Raw genomic sequence first — 23516 nt, forward strand, 5'->3', positions numbered from 1 at the left:
CCGGCCACTGCCGCCTGCCGGCCCGAGGGAGGTGCCTGGCCCCCCAGTCCCGTCCAGTCCGGGGCGGTGCCGCGGGCAGGGGATCCCCGGCGCGCTGCAGGCGCCCCGCGGGGTCCGTGAGAAGCCCCCGATCGAGGACCCCTTGGCATGGCGGCCGCGGCCGGGGACGCGGAGCAGGTACTGGGGGGGTCCCCTGCGCTCCGGGGAGCGGAGCGACCGCGGCGGGGCTGCGCGGGGAACCGCGGGAATCCGCCCGTGCCTTCGCAGCTGCTAATTATCAGAGAGGCCCTGAGAGTCTTGGTGGGTGACAAGCTGTGAGCCGGCGGCGCCCCGGCGGGCAGCGGGCAGTGCAGCCGGCAGGAGCCGAGCGTGCTCGGCCTCCAGTGTTCCAGGAGTAGTGGGCATAAAGTAAAACGCAAGAATTTCCACCTCAACATGAAGAAGAACTTCCTTACGTCTAGGGTGGCAGAGCGCTGGAACAGGAGGTCATGGAGTCCCTCTCTGGACACAGTTCAAGCCCACCTGGACACGTTCCTGTGTCACCTGCTCCAGGTGACTCTGCCTTGGCAGGGGAGTTGGACTGGGTGATCTCCAGAGGTCCCTTCCAACCCTAACAGTTTTGTGATTCTGTATCAAGGTGTAAGGAAATTCTCCGCGGTTCCCAAAATGTTGCCAGCTGTCAGTCTGGCTGCAGCTACAGGACTTCTGGCCCTTTTTATAGTAGCTCTGGCGTTTTTTAGGTTTGTTTGTGATTTTTTTTTTTGTTTGGGTGGGGTTTTCTGCTTATTTTTGTTTGTTTATTTGGTTTTGATTGGGGTTTTATATATCATCGCAACCCGAAGGTGAGTTGGCAGTGCTGTGCTTCATCCGACGAAGCAGACACTGTGCTGGAGCACATGGAACACGACCTGGATGGGGTTCAAAATACCCTCCAGGTTTTTGTGGCACTGGTCAAGAAACCAGCTTGGACCTACAGCAGGGAGATGGGGGTAATCAGCAGACTGGTAATGTGGCCTGTCAGGAATGAGGGAAAGAATCTCCTTAGTTATAAAATAAAATGAGAAGCAGATGGAGTTATTGTCTTAAAATGTAAAACGTTGTTAGAAAGATGAAAGGGAAGACCTTCTTTTTTATGTACATAACTGTTAGGTAAGAGAGGAGAGAATAAAGTTTCAACAAGCGAGGTTTAGGGTAGGCATTAGGAAAATATTTCTAACCTGGGACAGTTCAATGGATTGCCTGAGGATCTTGTGACTCGCTGTCACTGGAGGTTGTAAAGATGAGGTTAAAGTAGGACGCTCCAAACCTTGCCCCAGGCTGCCATCTCCATTAATTCACCCTCCCTGTCTCCTGCCTCAGAACCACTGCTGTGCTCTTGCACCTGTGCCTCCCCTCACCTCGTCCTGCAAGTCCAACACCAACTGGAAGCGTTTTCCTCCAGCAGTTGCAACACTGTGTAGGTGTTCTGTCTGTTCAGAGGGACTGCGTTAGGCAGAGCCTTGGCTTGCTGTGGTTCTATGGGCCAGGAGACAGTCTTGAGGCGTCACACAATCCCAGTTCCTCTTTGCTTGATTCTTACAGCCTTTAGACCTTCAAGGGTCACTGAGCATTCAGCTTTAGAGTCTCTGTGGCATTGGAGTGGGATGGGGGACAGCAGCACTTTTTTCTAAATATTTCAGCAGAGATACTGGTACCAAGTAAGCAACTGTCTGCCAGTTTTGCTGTGCTGCTTTTTCTTTTGCTTTTGTTCCCTCTCTTCTGTGGGTGTTGACAAAATACTCCCCTCTAATGTGAATTCTTGCTGCTAAACAAACGTTTGTCTTGGAAATGTCCTTTCATGGGCGTAAATGACTAAGTTGGGCAGTAGAGTAGCTAATCATTTGTCATTTTAAAAAATATTAAAGCTTCTAGTTACTGCAGTAAAAATTTTTGAAAAGTCCATAAATGATCAATTTCAGTGGGAGATTTGCAGTTGCTGTAAAAACTGACAGTCCAAAGCTTTTAAGCAGAGGAGGAATTCTCACCACATTGCTTTCCTGTCTCTTCCTTAGAATTATTTTGTTTCTCACCTAAAAATACGCTCTCTTTTGCATTATACAATCATTGTGTGGTGCTGAAGGTGTTGTAGAAAATAATTTTTTAAAGGCTCGTGATGTTATTTTTGCTATTTTGATTTATTTGATCCCTTTCTATGCTGAAGACAGATATTAAACAGAAATCTACCAGTTTATTTTTTCTCACTTTATGTGTACAGCATAGCACAGATCTGGTTTGCCACATCAGACTTAGCACTTCATGGCTATTCAAGGAAACCTCATCATGGTTTACTACCCATCAATATGATATGTCAGTGGTGTGATTTCATCTGTGCAGTCTGTGCTTATTCCTGAGGAAAATACATGATTTCTCAGCAATTCTGAATGGGGGATACTTAGTTCAGGCAGTGTTTATTTACTGCAGTCTGTAAAAATATCCATATTGTAGTTCAGTTTTGCAAATTATCCCCAAAACCTTTACAAACTTGTTCCACAAGCAGCTTGGGACTGCCTTCATTTTCATTCTGTTAGATCCATATTGTTTTCTGGGTTTTTGGTTTGGGAGAGTGGGTTTGTTTTACTTTGGTTTTTAAATATTAGGTACAGTGATTTGAATAAAATAGGAAAAAAATATTTTTTCTTGAGCAACCACAGGCTTGTAGAATACAGTAATTTCTTTAGATTTGACTGCTGAAAATTTTCAGTGAATACTTCCACTCAGTTTCAGTTTAGAAGTTCACCAGCAAATTTGTTTTCTGAATAATATTTAATGATTTTAAAAATTAGTCACTTGTTTTAGTTCACGGAAATTCTTGGAGTTTTTCTTCATACCTAACAGCCTGTATAAGTTTAGGCTACAATGACAACTGCAGAGCAGCAGAGAACTGAATTGTTCATGTTAGCTGTATCAGACAAGTACTGGGCCAGATTCTGACTGAGAGGTAGGAAGGAAGAGATAACCAGTGGCACTTGTACTTCAGCTTAAAAATCAAATTTTAAAGTACTGTCAACTGAGATTTGACAAAGAATAATCCTGTTGAGTTATCTACTGCTTTCACATGTGTTCACTCCCAGGTTCATTACGGCCAGAACCATTTTTTTAGTTATGGGAAGTACGGTAATTTTTATTAGCAGTAATGTTAGACATGAAATACAGTAATATTTTTATTTAGGTAGTTTATGGTTATCATCAATATCCATCTATCCTGGAAAAATACTGTTAAACATTGAGGATTGATTTGTAATCCTGCAAATCTGCAGGAAAATAGTAAAAAATTCTTGATTATGTTTATTCTTGATGAGAGGAATTTCTGAACTTCTAGAAATTTTTTTTAATAAGTGGTGAAAAGCACTTATGTACTCCCATGGATATGAATTTTGCAGGAAATGTCTAGATTCATCAAACAGTGAGAAGTATGTAACAACTATAGGAGTGTTATAATCTAGGGTTTGTTATGGCTGTGTGCATTTAATAAATAATAGCAATATAAACCTGTCTGATATAAGTTTATTCCATCAAAAATAGAAGAGACATAATTTTTCTTCGCAGTGAAAAAATACCAGTGTACTACGTAGGTTAGAAATAAAAATGAATTACAAAGGATGTAATTTTGAATAAGAGTTGACACAAAATACTTTGGGACTCAGTTTTGAGACAGGTGAATAGATTAAAAATTATGTACAGCTATTAATTCTGTATAAATAAATCAGAACAACAAAACAGGGACTCATAGTTTATATACATACTATGTCCTTGCTTTATATTTGTAAACATATGACACATGCATTAATATTTTCTGTTCACAGTACATTTCAGAGTCATTAGTATTTGAGGAATGTTTCACTAGTCGGAGTAAACTTCATTTATCTTATTATTTTCAGTGACGAAGAGCTGGAAAGAAAGGATTTCATTTTCAGTTATGTGAATGGGGAAGATCTCTGGTGGTTTTTTTTCACTTGTAGTTTAGGTGTTTGCTTATTTGGCCTGAAGTCTTTTTTCTTTCATTGTACTCTTTTATCTGCTGTTCTAATTGTTTCAGGTGTGTGAACTGATGAGGGTTCAGTTCGTGGTTCTTTAAAAATCTTGACTTCTTAAGTTTCCAGGAGTGCTGGTTAGAGTCTTGTTTCTATTGCTTCAGATGAGTAAAATGATTTTTTTTTAATATATTAAGAGATGCTTTCAATAATAGAAAGGAAATCAGAGGCGGCAGGAATAGCATCTGAACTGAATCCCAGTTCAGATGAAACCCATACAAGAAAAAAAGTGGCTGTATTACTGAGGTAATGAAGTGGAAATATTACCTGATCTCTGGGAGATAAATTAACATAAATGTATTTTCTGTTTCTCTACTTTTAATTTCCTAGTTGATGGGTTCAGTCAGTTGTATCAGGATCTTTGCGAAAGCACATGTGATTTTTATTTTTACACTGGTAAATGGGGAAAGATTTTGGCTTTTTATTCTCTCACATAAGCTAAAAGAAATACTCAAGACAATATGTAAATGCATAAATTCAAGCATGCAGCATGGATTAAAGTAGCATCTCACAGCTTTCTCTGTGATTACTGGTTACATTTGTCAGGTAAATGATTCCAATATTCAAATTTTTTGTTTTCCAATGTAGTCCTCACTTATTGAAGACCACTACCTGTAAGGTACAGCTTTCTTAGTTGTGTATGTTCAGTGCAGAATCATGTTTTGGATTTCCAGTAAATAGTTTTGACTTGTACTGTAAAGCCATTCTGTTTCAGATTAACTATAAATGAATCTGTGACACAACAGATACCTTTGGTTAATATATAGATGCAGATTTGCTTATTGATGTAATATACTATGGAATGTGAAAAAAATTAAGAACTTTTTTTCCTTCTGAAAGAAATGTTACAATAATGCAGTTTGCCTTCTGGCTAGACTGCATGTGAAGTAACCTCACATTGTAAAAATGTAGGAATGTGAAGTTCACAAAATAATTTGACTATATTTTCTATGATATTTTTGACTGCTATTTAAAAATATGCAACAACTACTAAAATCTGTTCTACTGAAATTTGCAAATCAAACAAAATAAACTTACAGAAAACAGTTGGGAAAAACAATTAGCTGAGCTTTTCAAAATGTGTGTTAGATGCATTTATTTTCCCTTTTTATCTTGTGGCAATAGTGCATGACATAATCTTGCTGGTGTAATATCTGTGGGCTGCTGCACTCAAACTTGAAATGAGACCTTTTTTTGTGAAGGATAATCAGACATGCATTTAATATGGGAGGTTTGTTTGTTTCTTTCAAGATGTGAATGTCCCTGGCAAAACCTAAAAGGCATTATGGAAACTTGCAGTCATTTTGTGTCTGAAGTTCGTAAGCATAAATTAGACTGTTGTACTGCAATACAAAAGTACTACTCCTTTAAACTCAGTTTCAGAATTTAAATTCTTAGGTTTGTGGCTTAGCTGATGTTTTTTACTTATTTCTTTAATTTATTTTTAGGATAAGTTACATCCAAGGAATCTTATCCCAGAGCTTTGTAGACTGTTTTATGGTTTAGGCTGGGTGACGGGAACTGGTGGAGGAATCAGCTTGAAACATGGGTAAGTAATGATGAAAGAGAAACAATGTGATGGTTGGAGAGGGGCTGGCTGCCTTTAGTGGTTGGTGAGGGCATTTCAGTTCCATGAAAAATGAAAGTGAGTGAGCAAGAAGGTGGAGGGGGAAATGAAGAGTCTGCCAAATTTAACCATATAGAAGGGAGATGACTAGTCTGAATTAATCACTGCAGTCCCTTCAATGGAGAGAGACAACTTCAGAGAGTGACTTTTTTCTGTCCTTTTCCTATCTTTGTTTAAGGCAGATGAATTGTCTTTAAAGAACAATGCATTCCCTCTTTTTCATTTCATTGACTATGGAATTTAGAGTGGGTTACACCAGGCACATGACTTTCAAATGCCTGTGGTTAAATGAGATCAGTCTCACCCTACACATTTTGCAGGCAAGTAATTTCCTTTAAGAAGGAGATTACTATTCTACTGAGATAATTTCTAAGGAGACATACTTAACATATAATTAAAGCAGGACAGGTAGTAGCAACAATTTTTGGTGTGTATCTGCTACTAAGAAGCACCGCTTTGTGTTTTAATTTGCTTGTCTCCCCCTTATTCATAATTCCCAAGCTTTTAGTGGAGACAGAGCTCCTCTCAGTGGCCACTAAAAAAGTCCTCATTCTGCAAAATGCCTTACACAGAGCCTGCAATTCTGTCCCCAGTCACAGGGTTGTGATATTAACTTGAGAGTGTCTGACTTCTCATTTTTCTGATATACACTTGCATGCATGCACAAACAGCCATTGCTATTCAAATGTATATATTATATATATATATACGTATATATAGGAAGAAAAGATTCTAAATGCAAATATTTGTGCTGTTTGGACTTTGTGCAGGCCATTTCACCTCCTTGCTTGATTTTACCAGCAAAGCAAGAGTAGTAATGATAATGAGAGCAATGATAAGAGGGTTAATTTTTGTTTTTAAAGTTGTCTATGGAAAGATCTTTCTAGCACTAATTTGTCATCAATAGCTAAATGCAGCGTATTTTCTTTGTCATTTCAGTGTGACTCATGTTGGTTGTGGCAAGACAAATGGCATTATCAGAGAATTCACTAACACAGTAGTATAGTTTTCCTCAGCAGTTCTATTACTTGGTTGCATAGACTACACCTAAATAAATACATTTTTTTTAGTTGATATCAATATTTTACATGGTTTAGGAATTGTTGTGTGTGTGTACTATACTGCTTTATATCTACAGTAGCAGTAGGTTTGTCTCAAAATGAGAAGTTATAAGGCAGAGATCAGACTGTCTTACAATTGTTACATAGGAAATAGTGAATAATTACAATTTGATTCAAATATAACAACTGGTTTTACCAGCTAATCCTAATCAGCATTACTCAATGTTCATATCAACTACTCAGAAAAAAAAAAAAAGCCATTTTGGACATGGGATAACATACTAAAAAATGGATCTAGAATTCATTGTCAGGTATCTTGTATTTTGAAGGCTGTATTTCATCATCAGAGTTTTCCTTTCTGGTTAAAAAGAAAAAAGTCTGTTAAAAAAAAAAAATTGCATGTCTTTTCATTAGTAGCTGAATCACCACTTGATTTCTCAATACGCTGTTCTCTCAATCATCTTGCTCATGCAAAGGAATTAAGACTAAATTAATGCAATGTTGGCAGTGTTAATTCATGAATGTTAAAAATTACAAATGTGATAAAGCTAGATTTAGATGTACTTCAGAGACGTTTTACCCCTATGAATAGTACATCATCTTAAGAGGTTTTATTTTTGGAAGAGTTAAAATCACAGAATTGTTTAGGTTGATACAGACCATTAAGATCCTCGAGTCCGAGTATAAAGCTACCACAGCCAAGTTCACCACTAAAACACATTCCTAAGCACTGCGCCTGAAGTGTTTTGAACACTTCCAGAGGTGGTGAGCCAACTGCTTCCCTGGGCAGCTTGTTCCAGTGCTTGACAACCCTTTCAGTGAAGAAACTTTTACTAATATGAAATCTAAACCCCCTCTGGTGCAACTTGAGGCCACTTCTCCGTTACTTGGAGAAGAGTCTGACCCCCACCTGGCTACAACCTCTTTTCAGATAGTTAGTAGAGAGTGATGAGGTCTCCCCTGAGCCTCCTCTTCTCCAGGCTAAACAACCCCAGCTCCCTCAACCACTCCTCATAAGATTTGTGATCCAGACCCTTCACCACCTCCATTGTCCTTGTCCAGAAACACAAACTTCTCGTGGTCCGTAGGGAATGTACCTGTAACTTGACTAATTATTCACTAGATGTCTCTGTGCTCCTGAATTTACTATGTGACTGTTGAGGCCAAATAGTGATTACAATTGAGAGAGATAATCTAGTTGGGGTTTTTTGGCTAATAAGGAGAATAATTCAGACACCATCTTAAAATAATTTTAATTTAAATCAATTTTTATAGTTGTTGTTCATGTAGACCTTGCAAGAAGTGATGCACTTCTACTTGAATTTCATTTAATTTCATTGTATCAGTATTATCTCTTTATCAATACAAATAAATATATAACTGCACAAAAACCCTAAACTGCACATTTAAAAAGTAAAGTATTTATATTGAAGAATGCTACAGATAATTATTACTGTTTATGGGTAGTCTGTGGATTTCTTAGTAATAGTTTTGTGACCTGCTTTGTGACACATCAGTATCTGCTTGCAATTTCTTATTTAATTTTTATTCTGAATTCTGGGAATTAGAGTTTGAATTATTGCAGGGAGAGGCGCTTTTTTTTTTTTTTTTAACACTTCCTACCTGTGTTTCAGATCTCTTACAAAGTTGAAAGCAGGGTTTTGTACCCCCACAAGTTAAAGATTTTATAGACCCTTTTATGATTTGGTTCTGTTTTGAAGACCATCTACATGTCAATGTATGGAAGGAGCAAGAAAGTTATTAGGGGCTAGATTTGCTGTTTTCTTCTCAGTGGCTCAAGAGCTCTAATAATGCCTGTGCAGTTGAAAAGTCATTGTTCAGCTGTGTTTACTGATTTTCCCCATCTGCAACTTTTCATAGGAATGAAATCTACATCGCTCCTTCAGGAGTCCAGAAGGAAAGAATACAGGTAGGTTAAGCTGTACTTTTACCTCAGAGCTCATCTTGAAATGCGTGAAACTGCCTTTGTTTAGAGTTTCACTTTTTCTTATGTGAAGTTGGAAACTTCTTATACTGTTGACTACCTTACTGGAACAACTGATGATTTCTCCCAGTACTCCACTACCATAGCAAGCCAGTATGTGTTTCAGTGGCCAGTGTATATTAGTCTTGAGGATCTCTTTGCTTTAAATTAACACAAAACCGTGTGAGATTTGAACTCAAGCGCAGCTTTATTCTTTGTCAGTCTTGATTATCTTTATACTGTCTGGCCACAGTTTCAAGTTATTCTGGCACGTACATAAAGAAGCATTAACACCTCTTCACTGTTTATTTTCATTTGAGTGATTACAAATATTTTTTCTTGATAGTCTCAGTAAATATTTGGGCTCTCCACATGCAAAGGTGACCTTGTCTATCTGTCTCTTTTCCAAAAAAAACCCCAAAATGTAAGTAAAGGGGAGAATGTGAAATGATAACTATTTGATGACAGCAGGAGCTCCCCTAGAATAGCATAATACATGGAAAGGATTTGTCATTTCACAGCTCTGAGGATAAATACCATGAGGAGTAAAAGGAATCCCTTCACTGATGGAAACGAGCGGTTTCGCAGCAGTGTTTGGGGATGTGAACAAGTAAGGCAGGCAGAGGTACAGAAGATAACCATGATAGTCTGTTCTGTGCTATCTGTAGCAGTGACTTGAATGCAGTGAGCGAGGAAATCTCTTGCAACTATTTTCTACTGACTGTTAAAATAACATTAAAAAGAAAGTTTTCTTACTGCCCTGGACAATTCTTTGTACTATTATGAGTTTGATGCAAAGGTACCATTCATGTAAAGCTACTAAAGGCAAGGTTTAAAAAGAAATAGTTCTGCAAGTTGAATAGTTTATTTGTAAGTTTAATTTGTGTCCTTTGTTGGTTCTTTAAGTTGAGAAAGAAAAGTACATCTACCTTTTTTTTTTTTTTTTAATCAGTTGCTACATTTCCTTTTGATCTATTTTCTGTTATTTAGGTGCAGGCTGTCTCCTTTCTGAGAAAACTGTAGTTTTACAAATACCTGCTTGGCATCATTCCTAATAAAAAGAGTACCTAAAATTAATTCCCATTACACAATGTCATTAAGTACTAAGAAGCTAGAATGTGGTACATTCCAGCACTTTTATAAAGTTATTAAATAATAGATATTTAAATATATATATGTATATTAAATATGTGGTGCATATGTATTTATTTCCCTAGAAGGAAAACAAAGCTATTCAAGTCATCATCACAGGTCAAAATAGTTTCTTCATTCTTACAGCCAGAAGATATGTTTGTTTGTGACATGAACGAACAGGACATCAGTGGTCCTCCACTGCACAAGAAGCTAAAGAAAAGCCAGTGCACACCTCTCTTTATGAATGCCTACACTATGAGAGGTATGTAGCAAATGTTTTTAGTTCAGCTATATCTGAAACACTGTAAATATACATCCACAAAATTGATATTCAATACCATATTCTTTATACATAGAAGTTACAATGAAACAAACATGAAACTGTAAAATAAATTGATTTGCAAAGATATATATACAATGGAAGGGAATCCATAGTAACATCCTGACAGTGTGATTTAAAATTTTATCTTCTTGTGTAGCTATTCCTGTGATCCTCATCACTAATTTTTAGTGCAGTATATTGGTAGGTTGTAGGGGAAGCTGGGGGATTTACAGCAGTTTTAAACCAGTAGTTTTGCCTGTTCAGCAGCTATAGTTTAGATCCCGTTGCATCCACTGGCTGAGATTAACAATTATGACTAGGTGAAAAAGGTATGAAACTTTTCTTTTGCAGGTGGACAGTAATAGGGAGCTTTTGATGTTGTGTACGATTTACATCTGTTGTTTTAGAAAGGATTTAAGGGGTCTCTTCTAGTCTTCCTGCACAAGAAGCTTACCTGTGTACCTGAGGAATGGCAACATTGCAACTTCATAAGTAGATTATAATTATTGTCTGCCCATTTTTCCATCATGATGCAGTAAGGTAACAAGAAATGTTTTTTCAGAGAATCAGTGGATAATTGAAGAAGACATAAGAACAAAGTAAAAGTCTCTAAACTTTCATTTAACAAATCAGTTTGGAAATTCTTTAAAATCTCAGAACTCTGATAAAATAAATACAGTGTTTCAGTCATTGCAGTACCTAAAGAAATGTACAAGTAGTGTTTCTCCTTGAATTTATACGAGTAGTTTGTCTCCTGGAATTTGTCACTAACTAAAAGTTAACACTAGTGTCCTAAGACGATCCATAACCTTTATAGGTGAGTAATGATCTCATACCTTCATTTAGGTTGCTGTATATTTTTTCCTCTAATGCAATAGATCACCATTTGCTAAGATGCCCAATCAAAGGTTTTTAATCAAGTATGCGAATAAAATTTTCCTAATAGATACATTTTTAAACTAATTCTAAATTTTTTTCTACTTCTTATATTCTTAGGGGCAGGTGCAGTGATCCATACTCATTCCAAGGCTGCTGTTATGGCTACCCTTCTTTACCCAGGGACTGAGTTCCGTATTACCCATCAGGAGATGATAAAAGGAATCCAGAAATGTACTTCAGGAGGCTATTACAGGTACTTCTCTATACTTAAAAATTAAGAGGCATGATATTTGATCATTTGTTTTCAACAATATAAATAGATGATGCATCGTTCAAGTTATGTGCCTAAAGTGTGTAATACAAAGTGTTAGGAGTAAGAAGTTAAAAGACCTCTGGAATAAATGAGTCACTGGCTTTCTGTAAGGTCGCAAGCCTCTGGAAGAGATCTGAGATAAAATCTTGTAATGTCAAGGCTACTGTGGTCTGTTGAGCTACAGCAACAAGCCAAATTAGGAGCTGCATCCTGAGATGTTGACACAGTGTTAGGCTGAAACTGGAGCCAACCAGCTTTAGGTTGGATTGATAGCATGTAAAAACTACATTTGGGTGGACTTTGCATATCACTGCCTGTGCTAGTTTAGGGCATGTTAAGAGAGTAGAGGATTTCAGATTTTACTTGACAGAGTTTGAAAGAAAATTCAGAATAAACAGCTCATTAAAGATAATGTTATTACTTTTCAAGGATGAGCTCTGAGGTAAGTGCTGAGTTATTCCAAATTATGTGTGATGGCTTGTTTTGAGGTCTCCACCCACAGAGTGTTGAATTGGGATCTGCAAACAACATTTATATAACATGTGACAAGTAGATGAGAAATTGAAATGCTAAATTCTTTCTACTTTTTGATGTTAATTTTTGTATCTAACTATTGCCCTTTGGCAAGGGAGCAAGACATATGTGATTTTATGCTCCAGCATATTTTGTTCCATTTTGGTTGACTTGCCAACTTTACCTTCTTGTCAGCATTAGCATGTGCATTTTTAATGTGGCAAAATACAATCCCTTGCATTGAATTTTCTAACAGCTCTAGTTTTAAAAACATCCACATCAATTTTCTATTTTGGATATGCATTTTGAACTCTCAAATATTGCTAAATATTAGTCAAGAGACATTGTATGTTAGTCAGGAGACATCATATTTATCGGGTTCCACACCTCCAAGTTGCTGGTATCACCCTGTTACTTTACCAGAAAAAGTAAAGAAATCAAAGCTTCAGATTATATTGCTCATAACCACATATTTATCCATACTAGAATGATTCCACTGTCTTGCCTCACACAAGGCTCCCCATTGAATTGCAAAGAAATTTGATAGTAGAAAATTGTACCTTTCAAAAAACAGATTGAAAGTATGTTGTTTCTCATTGGAAGCTATCCTGGAAAATGCTACAGATATGATAATCAGAAGTGGGTTTTTTGCCTAAATATGACTCCAGTGGTGCCAGAGTAGTTTCCCTTCAATTTCTTTAGAAGGAGAATTAGATCAGTAGTAAACAGCTTTGAAAATCCAGACTATGACAGGGTATTTTAAATTAAGTTTTGACTAAATGTAGGCTGCTTATATTTCCATAAAACTAAAGAGATATCAAGTATTTAGCTCATTCAGAGTCTTCTTGACATTTTATAGATATTAGTTTTTGATAAAAAGCTTATGGTTGTGATTAGGGATCAGTTATGGTATTTATACCTGCTTCCAAGCTCACGTAGAAAGCAGAACGTAGGAAGCCAGTCCATTAGCTCATTTGGCCTCAAATCTAGCTTTGGTGATCAGTATACATAAGAGTCAAAGTAAAACTGCAAATACCACTTTATTTTCTTCATTCACTATTTTTATAGCTTCTTTGAGAAAGCAACAGCATTGAAAACTGTAAGGGATGAGACTTTCATTTTCTGAATATTGGATTTGAAGTACAAGCTGTTGCTTCTGGGTTTTTTTACCATTGCCTCCTTTCTGTGTTTTATAAAAGTAAGTACTACCAGCATCCACTCATGAAATATCTAAGTGATCTCAATGATAAACCTGAACCTGAAGTGGGGACTTATTAAAACTATTTAAACAAGTTTCTGCCAGTGTTAATTAAGGTTCATACAATGCCAAATATCCCAGTCCTCCTTCAGAAGAAACTCTTAGGCAAGTTCCACTGAGTAACATGCATCATCTTGTCTTTGGAACTGGGGTTCTGAGGCTCTCTTAAGATCACATGTAGCCCACCAATGACTCCATCACAGAGAATTTATTTTTCATGTGTTGACTCTACTTTCTATTTATATGCCTTAGAAGGACAATCTTCCAGGGGCTTTTTGGACTACCTAAATTAATTTTTTTCTGCTCTCCAGCAAACAGCTTCATTTCCTTTTTCATGATATGATTCTTTTAAATAATTTAATCTGAGGTAAAGCTAGTAGATGATGCCAATACAGGATGGAGAGTTTGAAAAAGTTGTAAAGAGACCCAAGTACAAAGTGATATGTGAATAAACAACTACACCTAATAGATTGAAGTGTTCTTTTCTTTTTGTGCCTCAAGTCTAGCTCCGATATTGCCAGCATAGTATATGTTTGGGAGTGAGAGATGTTCCTGAGAATTCTTATGTTACAGCATGACTCACAAGAGAAGAGTATAAAATCATTAGTGCTGAAAATTTATTAACATCTTTACACAGTCAAAGGACAATCTCTTTCTTAGGGAAAAGCTTCATAGATCCAAGCGCAGGGTTTTTTTTTTGAATACATGGACATTCATATTTCTTTTAGATATGATGATACACTAGTGGTTCCCATTATTGAGAATACACCAGAAGAGAAGGATCTCAAGGAAAGAATGGCACTTGCAATGGAAAAATACCCAGACTCTTGTGCTGTATTGGTCAGACGTCATGGTGTTTATGTATGGGGAGGAACATGGGAAAAAGCCAAAACAATGTGAGTACAATTTAGCAACATGCTGTCTTTTGCTGCTATACCTCAAAATCTTAGTGAACTTAATGTCATGTGTATTTTCAACCCATGGACAATGATTCATAGCGTTAAGGCTTCACTGCATGCGTAGGGAGCTTTTGGGAGTGGGTTCATCCATGATTCCATTGCTTCGTTTTTCTTTTATATCAGTGTTGGCTAATAAGGTTGCCAACATTTTCCTTTCATATGGACAAGTCCCTCCTTATATGAAACCTGCAGGGAATCCCTGCTTTTATATGACATCTGCCAATGCTGTTTGTGCAGTCTTCCCTAGTACCATTTTTGGAATTTACTTTCATCTGCTGATAGAAATGCAATAAAAATGCTGAGCACTTGCCATACCACAGGATTGGAAATAACAGTAATAGGGCTGTCCATTTAGACTGTTGCATTGGTGATATAAAGCTGCAGGAAAGAAAATAGTAGTTTTCATAAAACATGGTAAGACTTGAGCCTTACTTACATTTCACTTTTTTTCTTTATTAATTTTAGGTGTGAGTGTTATGATTACTTGTTTGATATCGCAGTGCAGATGAAGCAGCATGGGCTAGATCCTTCAAAACATCCAGCTGGAGAAAACGGGATCTTGTAAATGTCAACAACATTTATATTCAGGTGTGAATTTATCTGTACAGATGATCTGTTTGAAGGGAGGGACTCAGATGACACCATCACTTCAGTCTTCTTTCCCACTCAGGAAACTTCAGTATTGCTCATCTTCCCCCAGTCTGCTTTGTTACCACTGCAGTTATATCTATGCCTGAAATAATGCTCGTTTTCCACACAATGCAACAACAACAACAGAAAATATTAATAGTCAAGTGTGTTTTGTGCATATTTAGTACCTATTTACAACATGGAGTGCGATTGCTTTTTAAAACAAAACAGTACCAAGGATTACCAGTGAAAGCAGTGGACTAAGAAAACCACAGCCTAGTTAGCTAATGTGTACAGAGACGTCTGAACACCCAGCTTGCAGGATCAGATTTGGTTTCAGTCCATCCCTGGTGTTATTTGTATGGCGCATTGGTTGGGGAGTTTTGTGGATTTGGTTTTTTCCTTCAGTGGACTTGGCTGGTTGCAAATAGAGTTTCACTGATTACTGTCACCTGTTTCCCTCATGTAGCAAAGTACCTTGACTTTCTGTTTTCTAGCGCAGCAGTGATCCGTTTTGAAAGTGTTTGTAAGAAATTGTTTGAAGTAAAAGCACACAGATAACATAGATAACATGAAAGATCCCTGAAACAGTTCTCACAAAAGCAATGTACAGTTTGGTATGGCAAAACACAGTGGTAGCATAACACTTCAGAGTTTGAGACACCTCTTCCTGAAAACGTAAGCAAGTTTAAAGATACCAGTACAGAGATTATAAAGGGATTTCTTGGCCAAAGTGATGGTGTAATTAAACAGGATATGCTAACTTGTTGCAGAGTCGTTCTATCAGATAATCCACTGCACCCACCACGTTTTCATCAGAAGAAATGACAAATGGTTGCTCAGGCTGCATGAGCCCAGAACAGACAGGGACTTGGATCATTAGCCTTTATGCCCACACTGGAGGACGAAGCAGCTGGACAGGAGACTTGCTGTCAGTGAGTCTCTGTGTTAGCAGGCATTTGGAGTGCTGCCACTGCATACAGTGATGAAGACATGCAGGCTGCCACACCTGCACAGAGCTACCTCATGTCCCATGAGAACCTTTCTAAAATTGCACCTCAGCCCCTACAATTGAATAGGTTCGGCTGCTGTAGTGGCATTAGTATTCCTTTGCCTATTTATTGTGACTAAATACCTAGTTTGAGAATATTTTCACTTTTACCTTGTTTCTCCTGTGCAGGTTTCTTACGTGGTGGTGGGAGTTCCAGATTTCAACTCACACTTGGAGCCAGAAGGGGGTGCTGTTATACTCAGGGGATTGACAGATGCCAGCAGGCAGTTTTAGATTGTTCAACGCATCCAAGAAGAAAAGGAGACTTCAAAACAACTGAATTGCTATTTATGAATCCTGTTGAGCGCTACAGTAGCAGAAATGAAAACTGAGATGCAAAAAAAAGATTTTGAATAACTATGGAGAACTAACATGACATTTTGTTTGTGTGCCTTAAAAATTGACATTTCAACAACCTACATTGGCTGATCCTGCTGTAATTCTATATTATAACTCTCCACTTCTGAAAGTTATAGTAGCTTTTATTCTTCAGGAAAAAAAGAGAGGACAACCCCTTAATTAGAAGTTAATAAAGTTTAAAGCATTGTTTGAACTGTGATTCCTTCATGCCATGTTCATAGCTTTTTTTTTTAATTAAGCCTGTAGCATACGTATTTTTAAATTCTCCTAATTGTCATTATAATGAGTAGGAAACACATAATTTTATAGTGTGTATTTTGTAGTTACTGGAAGACTGCTGTGGGTCTTGTCTGGTTTTTACATCTTTACATTCCTTCACTTTGAGTAACATTTTGTTTATTGCAACTTCAGAACAACTTTTTATGACCTCTGATTAGCCCCCCTAAGGTAGATTTAATCAAAGTGCTCATTAAAATGTAGTATCGCATATTTATGACACAGTGTCTTTCAAAATCTTCTGCAATGGCTCCCCAGTGGCATTATTGAAAGCCTTCAGTGACCAGTTTTCAGATTGAGTGTTGAGACTCTGTTCCCAAGGGTGAATTGAGACAGGGTAGGCACCAACTGTGACCTTGTTCTCTGTTAGGGGCCGTGCATTCCCACTGCTTTCTCTTACAACGTCTCTGGCTTTTTTTTTTTTGAGCTTCCATGAGGTGAATTAACTCTTCAACCTAAAAGTGGGAGTGGGGGAAAGAAAATTACTAAATTATTTCCTAATAAGCCACTGGTCAAAGGTGTGTTCAAAGAGAACCAGAGCCAGGGCAAAAGATAAGAGGGATGATTCCGGAGATGGCAGACAACACTTTCCCCTTTTCCTGGAAATGACAGTTAAGTTCAATGTCTTGTAAATGTTGGGCATGTTTGTCATTCCCTACAGTGCTATACTTGCTACAGCTTCCCTGTAGTGCTGTACCTGCAGCGTGTAACCTTTAAGCCTTATGGGGTGTGCGTGACCTTGGTTATTGTGAAATAGTGGTTATCACTGCCTTACTGCAGATTGTTGGCTATATGTTTATCAATACATTTTTTCAGTATTAGGCACTTGTTTGTCAGTGGCAAATATTTAAACTGCCTGATTTCTGCAAAAAAGTAAATTCCTGTGGTATTCTGATGATGGTTTCAGAACAGATCATAATTGTATCATTCCATAATGCTGATGTTTTCTAAGTATAAGGAATGTATAAAGAAGTATATTTATGCTTAGTGTTGGTTTGTTTTGCATGTATAATGACAAACTATAAAAGAACACTCACGAGGAAAGGTTTTTTTGCCAAATATATTCCTCTAGGGTCATGTTAATTACAAATATTCACTTTCTCTTCTAGCTCCAATTTGCCACTCTATAGCATTTCTAAAATTTGTGTAAAACATCCAATTTCTATAGTAACTAAGAAGTTTTGTCATACAGGATTCCAAGATGTTTGGAGTCCCATCCAGTGATATGGAAATGAGCTAAATGCACTCTTCTGATGTGAACTCTCATCAAAGAAATTAATGCCTTTACAACTCTGGTGGCTTCATAAACTTGTGAAATGATTACTGTTTTCTGGTTTTAAGTGTATATAATTTCCTGATGTGAATTGCGGGCTAAAAAAGCCAGCTAGATATTTTTATGCATTTACAGCGGAAGCTTGATCTCCACTGAGCCGATTATCTAGGTTTAGTATCACCAGATAGGCTTATGTCAAAATGACATAATTCCCATTTCAAGTGGCTCATCCAAAAAGCTAAGTAAGTTCCAACATTTCTCAATAAAAGTAACTTCCTACCAAACATCCTGTTTGCTTTCCAAGAAGGAAATAAAACTGCAGAATACAGCATCTTGAAACATTAAGAGATAGAACTTGTAACTTAGAGTAAGCAGTTATGATGCCAATATATGTTCTTTAGTGAAAGCTGTAATGCCTGAACAACTGGCATCCTATTTGCTTTATCTCCAAAATTGTAATTTAAAAATTAACATCGAAAAAATTCACTGTCTAATGGAACAATACAAATAAACCAGTAACCTTCCTCTAAATTGTTTTTTACCATGCATTTTTGGCAAATAGGTTTGCAACAATTTCTTATTATTTTACAGGAGATGACAAATTGGCAAAAAATTCCCTGGAGCACTTTAAATGGATTCCTATTGTATCAAGCAGCAGAAGAAAATACATAGTTTGATATTAATCCTTCCTAATAACAAAAGTGTTAAAAAAGCTCTGAGCAGATACAAGTTTAGGCATTCCTATGGAAAGGAGTTATCTCTAGAGATTTGTAAGCTGTAAGGAAATCAGGAGAATGCTTCATTTTTCAAGTCACTTTGGACTTCCATTTAGGTTTTGTTCTAAGGGGAGGTGAACCCTTGCAGGCTTTATTTTTGTTTTCTTTTCCTACTTGTTAGGTGAAATTTAAGTTGTGCCTTACAGACCCAGAGCCCTCTGAGCTGAGAGGCTATGTAGCAGAGAGAGTAGAGGTGCCTGTTACTGCCCTTTGCTACGAGCTCATCAGAGCTTTCCTAGAAATCGGTGGATCTGTGTATTTGGTTTTATTTCAAGCCAGCTTCATGCTAGAAGTTGTTACTCCAGAAGAATGCTACCTGATGTGATTTTTAAAAAAGCAAATTTTTAAGTCCCTGAATCTGAAAAAGAGTTCTCAGGCATTTATCCTGGTACTGCCCAAGGTTTTATTATGTAAATCAGATGATAAATAAAATCTCACTATTTTTTAGTTGACATCATTAGCACAGGGTCATGTTTCTGCTAAATTTGAGTGCTAGGGTTTCAGCATACTGAGTGCAGCATGGCAAAATTATTTTGGAGATGAAACCTCGAATGTAAACACAACCATTGTCTGTTTCTTAGGTTTTTAATCTATTGAAATCAAAAGCATTTTGAAAAACTAAACTTTTAGATTTTTCTATAGTCTTCAGGCTTAATCTAGCATCTACTAGATTTTGCTAGAACAGTCAGAAGAAAACTAGTGACTGGCTAGTGCGCTCAGTACAGAAAATGAGCTAAGTGAGTTTGTCTAGGTGGGATTTAATGGGGAATTGTGGAAATTCACGTAGTCTGAATAACATTTACAAACATTCTCTCTCTCTATACTTGCATAGGTGTGTTGAGTTTTTTTACTCTAAGATACTGTGCTATTGTACTAGCAAGTTTCTCTCATCTATGACAGATAAAATTACAGGTTTGATCTCCAGAAACCAGATCAACAAGAATTTTTTAAAATAGTTAAACATAAATTCTTGCTCCTTAATGAGCCTCACATTAGCTCTGATTTCTCTAATGGTAATTTCTGGCAATTACAAACAGAATACACTGGATATAGAAGAAAGAATAGGTCTTACATTTAAAACAAAAAGCTGGAAGTCTAGATTTTGTGGCTGATTTGAGTGTTACCTTAAGGTCATTCCTTGAACAGTTCACTTTGATGGGAATTTCAAAAGAGCTTGAATGAATCAGATACTACCCTAAATCCCATTGGAAAGTTAGGTGCTTAATTTCATTAAGGATTTAGCTGTCTTTGTTTCGGGGAGGGGGGGAGGGGGAAGGACAGTGGGGATCACCTTGAGTACAAGCTGCAACATATCACTAGCGTATCCCAGTTCATCCTCAAATGCTTAACTGCTATTTCTGTACTAGAAACCTGTAGTTTTAAGGAAAAAGGTTACATAAACTAATTTCACCTAGAAATTTACAAAAGCAAGAAATCAGGAACTAAGCTCTCCTGCTTCCTCATACAAATATTACCACAAGTAACACAGCACAATTTTTGTGATTTCAATCCCTCACCTCCCAAAGGATACCAGCTGTCTTTCCAGATGAAACATCTCTTTTAAAATGTCATTTTTAAATTCCTGTTCTCCAGACAAAGCAAGTTACCCTCACAGTCCCCATTTCAGTGCAGTTCCTGAAAACAACGTCACTGCGGTATGTCAGTAGATTACCTGGGCTCTGCAGGTTGCTGTGCCTTTAATACTAATGATTACATTTCTTTTGTCTTTATGATTTGTCTCATTTCCATATTTTATTCAGTTTCAATCCTGCTTTTCTATAAAATTGTGTCCCCCTCATGATTCCCTTACAGTTTTTGAAACCAAATGTGAACTTAGTACCATTTGCATTCTGGTTGAACTTTCAAACCCAAGAATATTTTTGTGTTAGGAAACATCTCTTTCCTGATTCATCTGCTATATCCCTGACATATCCGGGCATGTCCTGTTATTGTATGTTTGCAAAATTTTGGTACTTAAAACAGTTAATGTGCCTTTTGTATCTCAGACACACTAGGATTTTGCAAGCAAGTGTCTGTTGACTGCAAGAGCATATGAGCAAGTATGAGACTGATTTCCTGTTAAGGAGTCACTACATTAAAAGGATATTTGCATAATCATAGACTAAGATAATGTAGGGAAAACCCCTGAGATCATTCTGATGCCAGGATTAAGCCAAGCCCAACATGTAATTTATTTGAATGCATGAAAGCTGCTTCTTATCGTTCACTTCTATCTCAAGTCTCCAAGCACTTTACTTGGCAGCAGCAGGCTCTAACTCCTCCTGGGTAATTCATTATCCTCAACAACTGTTAAAAGGGTTATTTTAAGTTTAACTTAACAGTCCCTGCAACTTAATTAATACAATAAAAAAATTATTCCTTTTATGACTTGTGTCGTGTTCAAAATCAAGCTACCGCATCTTCTTGGGTCATCATTTTATTTGATGCCCTCACCTTCAGGTTATGATAACTTTGGAAATACTGCATGTACCACAAAAACAAGGGTTTAGGACTACACCTACAGAAAATATAGCAATTGGGTTTTTTTAACTTTTATATAAATGAAGAACTGTCCACATAGGAGTTTGGCAGAAGGACCTCAAGAGAAAGTACATTAGCAATTAAAAATCAAGGCACACAACGATGCTGTTTCTGAACATAATAGTTAGGGCTAGAGGTCTCTGACTTCCATTTTAAATTCAGTTGCATGCTTTAAGGTTTTATTTTGAGAATTTGTCACACTTGTCACCTGGTACTTCCTTCAAGTAACGTGCTTAGAGGCTTATGTCTAGGGTGCTGTAGCAGTGTCTGAAAGGTTTGGGGTTTTTTTACTCATCTTGGACGAGTAAGTTATTTGAACCCTGAAGTCCAGTTGCCAGGAAAAAACAAAAGCAAAAACATCCCAAGGCTGCTGTCATGCTCACTTGGCCACAGTTGAAACAAACGGGGATACAAAGAGATGTGGAGGTTTAGCAAGAGGGCAGCTGCTGTTTCTGAAAAGCAATCGAGGGAGGAGAACCCACTGCATAGCATTTCAGTGACAGCTCAGTCTATCAAGCCTCAAGCCATAGCATAAGAGGGGAGTAACATTTTAAGTGAGGGAAGAGCAAACATTATGATTCTTTAATTGTAGGAAGGGCAAGAAGAGAGAATACAGTTAGGGTCTCAGACACCTAAATAAGAAAGCTTCAAGTAACAATGGTGGCAACATTAGTAGATAAGCACAGTTAAGCAAATAGGGTGATGATCACCATCTATTGCAGTTTAAGCACTAACACAACACTTCCACTGTACTAGAAAATTGTACCGTGTTTCACCATACTTTAACTATGATTAAAACAGCACAGTTCTAGTAGCCTGAATAGGTAATTCAATATTATTAATAAAAAATTCATATACTAACTTACATTAAGATGTATTAATTGTCCTGTTTGAAACATCTAGTCATCAGTAAGGAGGAGCTACCTTTGAAAGAGAAGGTCCAGGCATTTTAAGTAGATTCCTAATAAATTTTGGGAATGCTGAAAGCAAAACTATCCCATACTGAAAATTAGAAACTTATTCTATTCAGACCAGAAGAGAACAATGTCTGATCAAGTAGACAATAGTGTAACCTGAGTGTAAACCTTAGTGTAACCCGAAACTCATATTGCACAAAATTAATTACCAAACAAAATGAAATGACAATACTGCAACCTCTTCCCATAGGGAGACAATGGACTGAAGACAGTCATCCCACCTATATTTAACTTCTTTCCCTAATGTATAGTCTATGTTTAACTGTAACTTGATAAAGATTCCCAAGCTGCAACACTGAGATCAAAATTGTGGCATTATGCCATATAACAGCATTATGCAAGTCATGAGCTTTCCCTAATCATGTTTCTGTGTATGTGGAAATCTATGCAGAAATCTATATGAAGAAATTTATCAGAAGGCTTAATCTCTGGGGGGAAAAAAAAAATCCCGAAACTGCTTTGTTTACTTCCTTTATTATTAGTGATAGGCCATTCACAGCTTAACTTCCAGAAATCCTGCAAGGCTCTGATTTTTTTCCCTCATACCGTATTCAGAATTGATCCTAACAATACAGGGGACAGTTTTACAAAGATTATTCATGGAAGAAGTGTCCACACATGAGAACTGCTTCAGGATGAAAGAAGGAATAGAGCATATTGGTATGCAGTAAAAAACTTCCATCATGAGCACAAGGAATAAGCACGGGATTCCTGAATAGGGCAATACAGTGCAGATGAACAGGAAGGGGCATGCTAAAAAGCCATGAAAATAAGTGTTAAAAACCCAAAATCAAAGTAATACAGCACTAAAATGCTGCTAGCCAGGAGAAATTAAAGTCAGGATAGTTTCATGGGTTGCATTTTTACACCTTGTCAGCTGTGCACTGAAACTGTGCTTTTTAATAATACTAATTGAGTAGATGAACTAATTCCATCTATAAAGAAAATTTTCATTGTTTTCTGTGCTCTTAGTCTTAGTTTTACAAAACTAAAATGTCAAAAAGGCTAAGATCAGTCCAGAGATAATTTCACAGGATAAATAGTGTAAGCAACTGAAGCCTTCCTTGCAGAATTCTTGTGGGATATGTCTTTGGTCAGCTGGGGTCAGCTGTACCCTCCTAACTTCTTGTGTACCCCCAACCTCATCACTGGTTGAATAGGGGGAGGTGGCCTCCATTTTATCTAAGCACTGCTGAGCAATAACAAAAAACATCCCTTCATTATCAACACTGTTTCCAGCACAGATCTAAAATACAGATCCATACTATGAAGAAAATTAACTCTATCCCAGCTGAGACCAGCCCAAAGATTAGGGTGTGATTTCCCAGCTGGATATAAATCAATTCCTGTTCAGAGAAGTAATATCAGGTCTTTGACTCATCTGATCTGCCTAAGCTCTGTAAAGGTTTTGTACTTCCTTATTCATCTTTCGAGCACTTATAGCTTGAGAGTGCTATCAAAAAAAAAGAGGAGGTAGGTTTCTGATACTTGTAATGAACTACCTTGTAAAAA

General features: G+C 37.3%; 1 protein-coding gene across 1 annotated transcript; it reads left to right on the plus strand.

Moving 5' to 3' along the window:
• The first annotated feature begins 29 nt into the window (after positions 1 to 29).
• On the plus strand, positions 30 to 18241 carry APIP (APAF1 interacting protein). The gene is made up of 8 exons (XM_050336342.1): positions 30 to 177; positions 5519 to 5619; positions 8640 to 8688; positions 10021 to 10138; positions 11195 to 11330; positions 13890 to 14057; positions 14586 to 14708; positions 15931 to 18241. The coding sequence occupies exons 1-7, from the start codon at positions 148 to 150 to the stop codon at positions 14683 to 14685; spliced, it is 702 nt and encodes a 233-aa protein (XP_050192299.1). The 5' UTR covers positions 30 to 147; the 3' UTR covers positions 14686 to 14708; positions 15931 to 18241.
• The last annotated feature ends 5275 nt before the right edge of the window (positions 18242 to 23516 follow it).

This window comes from Myiozetetes cayanensis, unplaced genomic scaffold, assembly GCF_022539395.1.
Source record: "Myiozetetes cayanensis isolate MyiCay16 unplaced genomic scaffold, myiCay2020 scf6-25, whole genome shotgun sequence".
Lineage (NCBI taxonomy): Eukaryota > Metazoa > Chordata > Aves > Passeriformes > Tyrannidae > Myiozetetes > Myiozetetes cayanensis.